Here is a 13,229-nt window from a genome sequence, read left to right as displayed (position 1 = left end):
GTTAAAACTGCAACGAGATATCACTTCCTATCCTATCAGAATAGACTTCAAAACAGAAGGAAAAGTGACAATACTAAGTGCTGCCAAGGATGCAGAGTAACTAGAACTTTCACACATTGCTAGTTAGAATGCAAAATGGTACAGCCACTTTGAAAAACAGTTTGAAAATTTCACATATAGTTAAACATACTGTTACCACGTGACTCAGCAATCCCACTCCTTGTTATTTATCCAAGAAAAATGTGAATCTCCACACAAAAACCTATAAATCAGTGTTTATAACAGCTTTATTCATAATCACCAAGAATTGGAAAAGGCTGGAATGTCCTTCAACTGGTAAATATATGAACAAATTGTAGCATATTCACATAATGGAATGCTATCCAGCAATAAAAAGTAACAAGCTATTGATAAATGCAACAACATGGGTGAATCTCAATGCATTATGTTAAGACAAAGAAGACATACTCAAAAGGCTATATAATGTATGATCGGATATTTAAAACATGTTGGAAAGAAAATTATGAGACATAAAGTGGATCAGTGGTTGCCAGGGAACTGAGGTGTAGGGAGGAGTTGACTACAACCAGGCACAGGGAGACTTTTGGATTGATGGAACTGTAACTGTATCTTCTATATATGTTGATTTTGGTTGTGATTATATGACTATATATGTTTGTCAAAATACATCAAAGTGTACATTAAAAAGAGTGAATTTTAGTTTATATAAAATTTTAAAAGGTGTGAGGGACAGACAAAAGATACAGAGATAGACAGTAAGATTTCTAAGGTCAAAGATGTTTTACTGATGATAGGAGAGGCCTGAGCATGTTTATGTGCCATGGGCCCAGGTTAGTTGATAGAAAGATGTTTAAGACTATTTACACTAAGAAAAGATAATTTGAAATACTTTTAAAATTTATAAATAGATACTTGCCCAAGATAAGTTGCAAGTAAAAGAAATGTATGGTTTTTAATCTTTTGTAAAATTCTGTGAGGTTGATTTAAGTACTAAAGTTGAGTGCTCAGCATAAGTTAAATTACAAGTCTAACTTTAATGGATTCTCTATCATCTGCTCTGAGTAGTTGTGCATGCTTTTCTTCTTCAGTGAATAGATAACTTTTTAAGATCTCTGATTAATGTAATGTACCTTTCCACTTGGGTATTTTGGTTCCTAAGGACTAGTGACTCAGCTGTTGTTTTTAATATCTAAACTATATTTATTTCTTGAAGGTGACATTGGACCAAGTGGACAACCTGGGCCAATGGGACCTCCTGGGCTGCCAGGAACAGGTGTTCAGGGACCACCAGGGCCACCAGGGATTCCTGGACCAATAGGCCAACCTGGTAAGACTGGAGTAAATGTGCATTTTCTAGCACTCATTAGGTGGAGTTTGGTTAGCTCCTCAATAGAGTATAACCTATTTAACAGTCTTCCAGAAAGCAGATTTGAGAGGTAACATGTCTACTTGTATAATTATATAAAAGTGAAAGAGTACAGGTCACAGCATAAGAGCTCCTTAATCCCTGATATTTGTCCTGCCTCATCATTTAAAATGTATCTGTTAACAATAATGCTGTTTAACAATTGCAGTATGTTGCCATGGCTTATAATCATAGAGCTAGTCATAGCCTGGGAATCCTAGAACTAAGAACTTGTAGTGCCAATCATTTCAGACCTGAGTAGCTAGATGGCGTTAATATACCCTTGTCTCTGGAACCTCTTAACAGTGCTTAGAACATGAGAACTAGGATTAAAAAAATTCTGTTAAAAATATTTTACGTATTCTCATTTTTTAAATAAAACAAGTGAATTGAGTTGAATTTTATCCTCTTTTGTCCCTAAATCAGCAATTACTTTTCAACTCATAAGCTCTAAGGTTTTTTAATATGAATACTCAAAAAAGTTTTGTCAGCTTGTAACCTAATAGAGAATCATGTGGTTCCTCCACATTTGTGTGAGAGCTTACTCAAGTTTGTGGATTCTGAGCCATCTGGTAATGTGAATTCTTTTAATCTTAATCTAGGCAGGCATAGTAAGGGCCACGCTTGGGCCAACATTATGTTATTGTAAAGCACTGTAATAATTTATAATGTTACAACAAATATGAAACATTTAATCATTCCTTAATTCACATTTAGTATATCACATGACTTAAACACGATGTTCAGATGTATATACATTGTCTTTGAAACAACTGAATATATTTTCTGACCTTAAATGCCAAAAAGTATTTTGTTAGTTATGCTAAAAAATCTAGAAACACTGGTTAACAATGTATAAAAAAAGCCTGAAATGTAAAGGTTACTTTTTGCTTATGTCTGTTTTAAAGTTATTTTATGGCACATTGTACCTTTTTAAATGGCCCATAACATGTCACTACTGATTTAAAAATAAGAAAACTTACAGTGTTGCTTTGAACCAGCTTGTTAAAAAGTAGCTGCTTCAACATTCATGAGAAAACCATCTGTCCAGCTAGTGTGGCAAAGGGATGTTGAGAAAAAACAATTAATTTTTAGATATGGGAATTATAGCTTTGGCCTGCTGTTCCACAAAGGGGCTGAAATGAATTTATCATTTCTGTTGTGTTGTTATCTCTTTTATTTCCCAAAATTGCAGAAGGTTTTGGAAGCATTTTGAATTCTTAAATCACAACTGAGCAAGAATAGAAAGAGACCACTGTTAATACCAATCTGAGCAAGATAAAAATGCATTTATTTGTACTTTTATGCTTTTTCAAATTTAACTAATACTATACAATGTTTCATTTATATAATGTTCTCTCTCTTTCTAACTGATGGATATATAGCTAAATTTATAAAGTCTACATAGGATGGACAGGGGTAAAGTAATAGTGCTGAATTTAATCTCATCTCTTTTTTCTTTAAATATATACTTTGCCATAGAATTCGACATCTTAACTTGAATTTGGTTCAACAAGCAAATGAAGTTAACAGCAATTGGCATGAAAATGTATTGAATACATTCTTATTAATATAAAAATGTTCTCATATCACAATTTTTTTTACCATAGGACTGACCACATTTTATATTTGATAATAACAACATATACTCACTTTTAAAGTAAATTTTTATGTATGTCACTAAAACAAAATATTATCTTAGCCCATTTCAAAAATACCATTTATGTTTATACATCTCAATAACCAGATGATCAGCAAGGCTACTACTAATATCTTGATACACCTGACTTATGGTGTGTAGTTGAAATTCTAACTACCAATTTTTTATAAGAAGAAGCTTATTTAATATACTTGCTGTGTTTCATTTTGCGATAGAAAACTTAATGCAAAGCGTTCTATGTTGTCACCTCTTCAGTGTGAAATGTTCACAGTTTGCTGTTTTTCTGCTATTATTTAATTAAGCTTTACTGTTTATCATTCCCTTTTCCAAAGCAGGCTGTACAGTTTAATGCATGCTTGTAAGTTAAAGACCTGTTGATTATCAGTTCCTCATTTGACAGCAGGGAAATAAAAGTAAGAAATGCCAAGGTACAAGAAGCAAAATGCTTTTCATCCCATGCCTTAGTGACCCAGGCAGAAATGGAAGTTGTTGATTCTTGTTATTTGGTCTGGTCATTAGCTAGAAGATCACTGCTTCAGTGAATCTTTTAGAGGTCAGTTAAATATACTCAATTCCATGTCCAAAGATATACTATAGCCTGAGCCAAATGTGCTGTTAACATTTGCCTGATCTCAGGAACATGTGCATGGCTGAATCAGCTCAAGCTTATCACCACTAATGTGAATCAAAGACATAAGGAATTAGTCATGTTATTTTCATAAATGAAGAAGAGTACATTGTAGTTTTCTAACTTTTTAGCTATTAAACCCTTGGGCAGGGTGTGTGTGTGTGTGTGTGTGTGTGTGTGTGTTAAGTTTTCACAGATAATGCATGTTTTTCAAATTTGAAATTTTCTGCTTTTTTCCATTAGCTGGTTCCCTTTGGCTGCCAATAAATTTAAAGCACTTACACCTCTAATGCACTTAACCTCTATAGATATATCCATATAATTCCTGTTATTGTATAAGGAGATTCAGCAGAACTTTTGAATTTAGACTGCCTTTCTTCATCCTGGATCTATGCCGTGAAAAGTACAGCATAATCTCTGTTACTAGTACTACTAATAACAATGAAGAAAGAAATATTTGCCTAGTACCTGTAGGTTGCTTAATCATAGTTATCAACTAATAATTATTGAGTTATCTGCTCCTAAACCTGTTATAGTATAAACTCAAGATAATTATTAAATTCTAACTAACCTTTAAGAGTTTACATCCTGAAGTGATTATTCAAAGCAATATAAAGATCAGAGATAAACAAGAGTATAAAGCTCATCTCCATCAAAGAGTATTACTTTTTGTGAATGTAAATGTTTTATTGTATCTCTGTTGGCAAACACATTTCTTTACAGTATATGTTATATGAGCATCTAAGCAAATGCCTAAAATAAGTTTCTTTACTCATTACTAATATATGATAGTAGTGAATCAATATCTAATAACTTCTATTTGTAGACTTTTTTGTTCTAATCTTTACATGTTAGTTTTGTTTCCTAACCTAATGAATCTTTTTGCAACTTGCTTCTGCTTGGGTGGCTCATCTTGCTGCTGAACTGTAACTTCCTGCCTCTTGAACTTCAGGTCTCCCAGGTACTGTAGTTCTTTCTCAAAAGCCATATCTTTTTTCTTTTTTTAATATTGAGAATGTATTATACTTAGAGCAAATAGTAGAAGGAAATCATCCAAATAGAATCATCTTAAAAAATGCAAGAGATATTACATGAAAATAGTTCTGAGAAACTATAAATAGGATTTTTTCCTTTGTTTTATTATTTTTTGAGCTTTATTGAAGTATAACTGACAATTAGAATTGTAATATATTTCAAGGGTACACTGTGATGATGCTATACATATACATTGTGAAAGGATATCCACAATTGAGTTAACACATCCATCACCTCACATATTTATCTCTTTTTGTATGTGAAAACCCTTGAGTTCTACTCTAATAGCAAACCAATTATGTTATACAGTATTATCTATGATAATCACCATGTTATATGTTATATCCTGAAACTTTATTCATCTTTTTTTCCCCAAAAGCCACATCTTAAAGCTTTACACATGGAAAACAAATAAGATTTCTCCAGATTGAACTCTTTGGTTTCTTTTCATATCTTGTACAGCTGACCTCTTAGAGGATATTTCAAAGGACAAATTAGTTATCTTGAAAACTCAGCTATTAAAAAACTACTTGGACTGAATATAACAATAGGTAGTGATCCATATAGAGCTATAATAGTACTCATTATTAGGTATCTCATCATACTTCATAAATATAATAATATAAAATCTCTCTCCCCTTTTTATAGTATTTTACTATGAAATGACAGCATTGGAACCATCACTACTGTACCAACTAAATGGAATTCTCTAATCTTTAAAGTGAATTTTATCAGTTTAAGGACATGCTAATATATGCTATCAAACAAATCTTAAAATACCAGCATCTTGCTCTCTTATAAAAATAATAGCCTGTGAATCTTCAACAATAAAACTAGGTCTTATTGTTGAAGGGATGCTTAGAATAGTCACCTGTTTCATCCCTTAACTTCCAGTCAGTTAAAGTGTATCCCTATTTAACAAATGAGAACCAACAACATTGAGTGACTCACTAAGTCACGTAGCTGGTAAGTATTGGAGTGGGAACTTGCGCCATGTTTGTAATATAATTCTTTTCACTAAGCCTTCTGTTTTAACCACCTGATTTTTGGAGTATTGCAGTCTTATAAAAATTTAATAAGGCTAAATATTTTTGCAATGTCATACTTTTTTCTATAAAATCCTGGCTGGATTATTGACAAACAAAAGTTAACAACAAAAGCTAATGGTAATATATTTTTAAAACAACATGTAAAACAAAGCAAAAATAAAGTCAAAAGGGCCCATGTAATTGACTTATTCAGTAATTACTCTTCTATGGATCATAGAAATATATCCCAGTAATTCATCATACCTTTTAGCAAATCCAAGTGGGGTCAATGGACTAATGTTGAATCACAAACTGTTTTTTATCACTCTGCATTGAAATTAGAAGAAATTGAGAGTAAGCAGTTAGAAACTTTTAAAGCAATTTCACAGTGTAATTTGTTAAATATAATAACCAAAAGGTAAGATTGTATTTTGTATGTCTTCAGTTTTTTATTTTAGTTTTCTAGTAATTTTTATTGTATTTTATAATAAAAAAAATAGTCCGTGATGGACCAGGGATTAAGAAAAGATTGGTCTTTCACCTGAAATAATTTCAGAAGCACTTTCTTAGAGAAATATGCTTAAAAATCCTAGCATTTTTATTGTTAGATTGTTTTGTGTACATGATGCCAAGAGTATCTCTAACTCACTGTTGGGTTTGTTATATATAATATTCTATCACTTGTTTGCTAGAAAAATAAACAGATTCATCTCTTAAAACTGCTTCAATACTTGTTAATAATGATTTGTATTAACTAGGCTTGCATGGAATACCAGGAGAGAAGGGGGATCCAGGGCCTCCTGGATTTGATGTTCCAGGACCTCCTGGTGAGAGAGGCAGTCCAGGGATCCCTGGAGCACCAGGTCCTATGGGACCTCCAGGACCACCGGGGCTCCCAGGAAAAGCAGGTGCCTCTGGCTTTCCAGGTAATTTGTTTCGTCTTTTCTGGTTTCGGATTCAGGAAATTAAAACTAGTATGACTGGTACATTATTCTCTTGTACTTTTCTGTATTGACACTATCCTTTAAGTAAAAAATGTCAAATGTCTTTGATTGCAAGAAACCCATTTTGCTATTTGCATTATACTTTTTCTCTTTGAGAGTTCTGGTTATATATTTGTGTGTAACAAATGACCTCAAAATTTAAATCAACCTTTTTATTTTGCTCAAGAATTTAAGGGTCAGGAATTAGGGGATGGCTTTACAGGGTCGTTTATCTCTGATCCACATGGCACCAGCTGGAGTGGTTGTGGGTGAAGGATCTACTTCCAACATAGCACTTCTTTGACACCTGACTGTTCCTTGGGCCTCTTCACATGGTATCTCATTATCCATAGTGCCTCTTCACATGGCTTTGGCTACTCACATTATGGTAGTGTCAGGGTAGTGGTTCTCCTTCCAGGGCAGCTGGCTTCCAAAAGAGAGAATCCCCCAAACCAAAAGTGAGTGTTCCAAGAGCCAAAGGTGGAGGCTGCAAGACTTCTTATGATCTAGCCTTGGGGATCATACAGTGTTACTTAGTCAAGGCTGAGGCATGGAGTCCTCCTGGATTCAAGGGGAGAAGACTACACAAGGCTTTGTGAACTGGGAAGTGTGGTTCATTTGGGGGTCATCTTTAGAGATTAACTACCACAGGGAAATAGGCAATAGTGGTCACTAAGGTTACAGTAGTTGGAAAGGGCTAAAACGTAGTGCCTTCCCTCCAACTCTCAATAGTTTTCCAGTTGACATCTTAAAACTTATCTTTTATCTTCCCAAGATCAGGGAAAGGTAAAAGTTACTTATTGATATTCTTCAAAGGTACCAAAGGTGAAATGGGTGTGATGGGACCTCCAGGACCACCAGGACCTTTGGGAATTCCTGGCAGGAGTGGTATTCCTGGTCTCAAAGGTAATATTCAGGGTTTGCTGGCAGATGCATGAAAGAGAGAAAATTAAATATTGCTTTATGTCAATACAAAATATTTTCATTTGACTGCTTTAAAATGAGCAACACTTGTACGGGAACCATACCAGAGTAAAGGTGAAATAAATAAATAAATTAATTAATTTTTAAAAATGAGCAACACTTACTTGTATTTTGTTTCTGTGCAACATGACATTTAAGTAGGTTCTGTTTTCAGTTTGGTGGCATGCTTAGTTTGAATACCATGAAACATGGTAAATGCTTAGCTCAAAATAACAAAATATTGGGATCAGATTTTGATTTTTTCCAGTTAATTATATTTGTCAAAGAATCCCAGAAGAAACAGTGATTATTATTTGAGTGTAAAAGTGTGTGTGAATTCAAGTTATTCGTAGAAAGTAAATATGGTGCACAAGTGTTTTTGATGGTCAGTGGCCTACCCAACTATGTAACATATGAATAATCTTTATACGCGTTAATCCTGGCTGGATGAATCTGATCTGCTGTGTCTTTCCCCCACATGTTGGTTTTAGGTGATGATGGTTTGCAGGGTCAACCAGGACTTCCTGGCCCTGCAGGAGAAAAAGGTAGTAAAGGAGAACCTGGCCTTCCAGGTCCTCCTGGACCAATGGATCCAGATCTGCTGGGCTCAAAGGGAGAGAAAGGGGACCCTGGCCTACCAGGTGAGTGAATGCATTATTTATAAATGAATTTCCCAGTATATGTGAAGTTTAATTTTTAATAGCATGAAAAGTGACTTGTAATCCAGGATTCACCAACAAGGGGCACATTTAATTCAGGTACATCAAGTTTTAGTAATTAATTTTCACTGATTTGTACTGTTTCACTGGTCAACTTCTCTTTGAGTAGTTTCTTTGTTGTTGTTTACCTGTCACAAACGATGAGATTTTAAAATAGTCACTTTCAGACCTTCCAGAAAGTAGTATAGGATGTGGTCAAGAGAAAAAGAATATATAGCCAGAATTATTTGGAAAACATTTCTGTGTTTGGGAAATTTGCTGGTCCTTTAAACTCTTTTCCCCTTGAAACCAGATGGGGATGAGTGGTACATAATTGCCCTATAGTGTCTTAATATCCATATCATACATGGCTTTTAAGTACAGTTCCTTGTTATTCTACCTTATATAGTCTATTAGACTATAAACAGTCAAGCTCAGTCCTGGGAGAAGTCACTGAAAGTAGGTCTAGGGAACAACTGTGTTGTAGTTATTTTATTAGAAACAAATAAGATATGAAATATAACATTGATTTTTAAAATAAAAAGTTCTTTTTTAAAAAAGAAGTATAACATATTCATAACAAAACTTCAGAAAATATGAATAAGCACAAATCAGCAAATAAAGCACTTAGAATCCAATCTATACAGAATAGCTTTTTAAACAACATAGAAATTTAAAACTAGCTATGTTTATTTGCAGATTGTAGTAAAGTTTGTGGCTCCCTTTGTGTTATAACCATTACTGTTGTAAGCCCATGTGTGTAGGTGTGTGTACACAGATGTTATGTTTCCCTGTGAGCAGGACTTGGTGGGATTTCTCCTCAAAAAAAAAAAAAGTTTTAAGACATTACTGCAGTTTTGAAAGGTCATGAAAGAGGCAAGGCCACCTATTTTTTTTTTATTATTGTTAAAATGAGATATCTTTCTTGACTTACTTCTTGCGAGACTTCTCTTCTCTTTTCATTATGCCTTCTGCAAAATAGAGGCAGTAAAGTGTATTTGCCTCTAGTATAGGGTTATCAAAGATAGTTGTAGAATCTAAGAAATAGGTTGGAGATATTCTGCCCCAATTCCTTCATTTCACAGTGTAAGAAACTGAGACCCAAAAAGGAAAGTGACTTAATTATTGAGTGCTCTGAATTTCTTAATGGTAGCTAAATGGAAAGTGGGGGATTTCAGTGAGTAGAGTGCTATTGGTTCAGACTATATCAGAATATCACTGGTTCCTGTATTTCACTCATATTTCATTGGGTACCTTGCTTTGTCAAATTTATTTAATGGATTAATGATACCAGCCTAACTTGTCTTTCTTATACTCATCCTTGAAAGGTATTCCTGGAGTTTCAGGACCAAAAGGTTACCAGGGTTTGCCTGGTGACCCAGGGCAACCTGGCCTGAGTGGACAACCTGGATTACCAGGACCATCAGGTAAATATGATAGACTACGTGTAGCAGTTGGATGGCCAGTCCTGAACCCTGAAACAAAGTAATTATGCATTTATCATGTGTGATGGTATTTTAGATCTGGTCATGGCACAATGCTTGGGTAGCTGCTGAGACTGAGCTTTCCTTTAAGCAAAAATGTTGCCATTCAGGCCAAGTGTCAACAGACAAGATCTGTAGAATATTTTGCTTTGCTTAGTTTCTTCTTTTTGTGACAGCAGTGCGTACACAGAAACAAGTTCATCCAAGTAAGGTGCTGTGTTTTATTTATATACATTGCAACATATGTAAATAAGACAGTTATAGGAGCCTAAAGAATTCAACTTTTTCAGTTCTTTGTCTTCAGACTAGTCAGTCATTAAACCATGTAAGACAAATGGCTGCCAATTCTGTTTTTAAAACTAAGGATGAAAATTCCACAACCTACCTTGGTAATCTGTTATAGGATTAATCACTCTTACAGTCAATATGGTATTTTTCTTATTTCTAATAAAATTTTCTTGCTGCTTCTTAAGCCATTTTCTTTTAGTTGGGTCCCTAAGGAATAAAGAGCAGCTTGTCTCCATCTTAATAATAGCCCCTTAGATCAGTTATTCTGCTCTGGACTCTCTACTACATTACCTTGATGTAGTTGGAAAGAGAAATTCTCTCCTTTTCTATCCTTCACATATTCTGCATTATCTTCCCCAAGGTAGAAGTCAGTGTGAAAGAAAAAAATACAAGAAAATAATATTTAAGGCAACGTTGTGGTCCTTGGAGAGTAACTAGGTGACACAACAGAGCTCAAACAGCTAAGCTCTGGGAAGAATGTGTAAACACAACAGCCATGACTAATAGGAGTGAATAATCCAGTATCTCTCGATCAACCCTTATCTGTCTCTGGCCTACTGTACTGAGGGTATATCCTGACAGATTACCACTTTTCTCTTCCTGGTCTTGCATTGTCAGGCTCTACATGGGAAAGCCACTTCTGAATCTTTTTAAAAGAGTCTCATTATATTGGATTTATCTATGATAAATATAGTAAGGTACACATACAACAAGTAAGACTTCAGGTGATTGAGATTGTTTTAGGGCAAGAAACAAGGTATCCTGTTGAAATTTTGCATTTTTAAAATAATTTTTATTAGGAGACCTCTGTTACCATGATTATATTGTAATGTGTTCCTAAGGAGATTTCTTAGGTAACTCTTGCCTGTTTTATGCTGATTTAGATCTGTGGAACTTAATATAGTAAGATCTGATCCATCCAATCCAATGCTTGCATTTTAATTACAACTCATTCCAGGAAACTAGGAAACCCCAATATTGCTGACTTGCCTTAATTTTACCAATTTGACTTTTCTAGGTCCCAAGGGTGACCCTGGTCTCCCTGGGAAGCCAGGACTTACAGGACCTCCTGGACTTAAAGGGAGCATAGGTGATATGGGTTTTCCAGGTGAGTGCTGAAAATCTCCCAAATATTTAGTTCCATTAATGGAAGATGGTTCACTATCTTTGTTATCAAGAAAGAGGCTAATGTTGATAAAATCAAATTGAGACAATATCTAAGGCAGTTATTGGGTAGAACTCTCTCATTGCACAAATATTTGAAGTGAGAATTAAAAGACAGAACTTTAGAAAGAATACACAGACTTATTTTTTTCTCCAGCTGTACCCTTTTTCACTTAAACTTCCTTAAAAAACAAGCTTTTATATAATCCTGGTTGTAAAGCTCATTATTATGTAAAATCAGAATCCTGGTTGTAAAGCTCATTATTATGTAAAATCAGAATTTGCAGAGTTCTTTTTAAAAATCTTTTTGCTTGCTCATATGTATCATATATATTCCACAAAGAATATTTTGTAAAATACTACATGTTACATGTTTTTAATAGGCCCCCAGGGTGCAAAAGGGTCTCCTGGACCTCCTGGAGTTCCTGGACAACCTGGCTCCCCGGGATTACCTGGACAAAAAGGAGGAAAAGGTGATCCTGGTATTTCAGGCATTGGTCTTCCAGGTCTTCCTGGCCCAAAGGTAATGCTACTCTAGGTACATGCCCGAGCAGATGAGATTTTTCTTTAATACTGTGCTCATTTCTAATTCGTCATTAAACAAACTATAGAATGACACGGTGTATTCTGGGCAAGAAATTGATTCCTTTTCTTTTATATTATAAGGAGATATGTTTTAGGGTTTGTAGCCAGTCCAAAAAAGGGGGAAAATCTTTCTGATTTCTTTATTTTCCCTCTGTCTTAACCTCTGAGTAAATTTCAGTAAACCAAAGGCATATTTCTACCTAGTTTTGCTATTCTTTTCCTTTTTGGTGATGGAGTTGTTCGTCTTTGTCCTAATATTTTTAACTAATTTGAAGAGATTTCTAAGCAAAGGAATTTATAAATTAATGAATGTGCAGCAGTATTCTTAACTGCGTATCTGAGGTACTTCTCTGAAAACAGTTTTACATATCCCTCTGTGCCCATAGTTAATGTGAAAACTTTGGTGGTGTTTCTCAAGCAACCAAATTTAGAACTTGTTTTAGAATCATTGAACTCACGAATATTTGACAACTGCTGAACTCCATGTAAAAGGTAATAATTCATATTGATTTGTTGAAGTATTTTATAACTAGCAGAGATGCATCCATTGTCTATTATGTATGTTGCAAATATTCTCTCCCAGTGAATTGTTTGTCTTATAGCATTGTTTAATCATTGAGTCACAACACAAACCCTTTGAGAGTATTAGAAAAGGAATTGTGTTGCTCAACTTCTGTGGAATTAGTGAAAATTTCTAATGAGATAAGAATTTAGTGAATAATATTTTAAGGATAATTTCTCTTTAATAGTATACGAAAAGACTATAGTTTGATCGCCCAATCAACTTATTGTAAGAAGTAATCAAGAGAAGTTTCTGCATATTATTTGCAGATTGACAGTGTAAAGTTTATTGAAATGAATCTTGATTTTTCTATTCTATTTTAATTTTATCAGTAAGACATGAATACATATTTTATTGAAAATAATAACACAGACATATCAAGGGTAAAAGTGAAAATCTCCTTTAAAACATGTGTTATTTATTCCATTCCCTTCCCCATAGAGATCCACTTTTAATAGTTGGTGTGTAAATTTGAATCCCTCGTGTATTTTTTTTCTCTCTCTCTTTCTCTCTTTATATCTATCTGTCTATCTACTGTTTATCTATCTCTCTGTATATGTGTATATACACACACAGAATTTTGAGTTTTCTATACATTGTGCACATGTAGTCATAGAATATATCTGCTCTGGACCTAGCAGTCATAACTTAGTAAATTTTAGCAAACTTTCTTTATTAGCCTATAAATATATGCCTCATTCTTTTTTACTTTCATAGTATTTTTT

General features: G+C 34.2%; 1 protein-coding gene across 4 annotated transcripts in view; it reads left to right on the top strand.

Annotated features, from left to right (window-relative positions):
- Window positions 1–13,229, top strand: part of COL4A5 (collagen type IV alpha 5 chain) — a 196,294-nt gene that overhangs the window by 141,127 nt on the left and 41,938 nt on the right. For 2 of the 4 annotated variants that reach the window (XM_032476034.1, XM_032476032.1), the window contains exons 30-37: window positions 1,235–1,348; window positions 4,667–4,675; window positions 6,536–6,703; window positions 7,577–7,666; window positions 8,215–8,364; window positions 9,750–9,848; window positions 11,212–11,301; window positions 11,741–11,880. In XM_032476034.1, the coding sequence (XP_032331925.1) occupies window positions 1,235–1,348; window positions 4,667–4,675; window positions 6,536–6,703; window positions 7,577–7,666; window positions 8,215–8,364; window positions 9,750–9,848; window positions 11,212–11,301; window positions 11,741–11,880 (860 nt within the window). The remainder of the gene's footprint in view (window positions 1–1,234; window positions 1,349–4,666; window positions 4,676–6,535; window positions 6,704–7,576; window positions 7,667–8,214; window positions 8,365–9,749; window positions 9,849–11,211; window positions 11,302–11,740; window positions 11,881–13,229) is intronic. The other 2 variants (XM_032476035.1, XM_032476033.1) reach the window with 1 other exon arrangement.

Source organism: Camelus ferus, chromosome X (assembly GCF_009834535.1).
Source record: "Camelus ferus isolate YT-003-E chromosome X, BCGSAC_Cfer_1.0, whole genome shotgun sequence".
Taxonomy (NCBI): Eukaryota; Metazoa; Chordata; class Mammalia; order Artiodactyla; family Camelidae; genus Camelus; species Camelus ferus.
The sequence above is the reverse complement of the archived record's forward strand: the minus strand, read 5'-3'. Positions and strand labels throughout refer to the sequence as shown.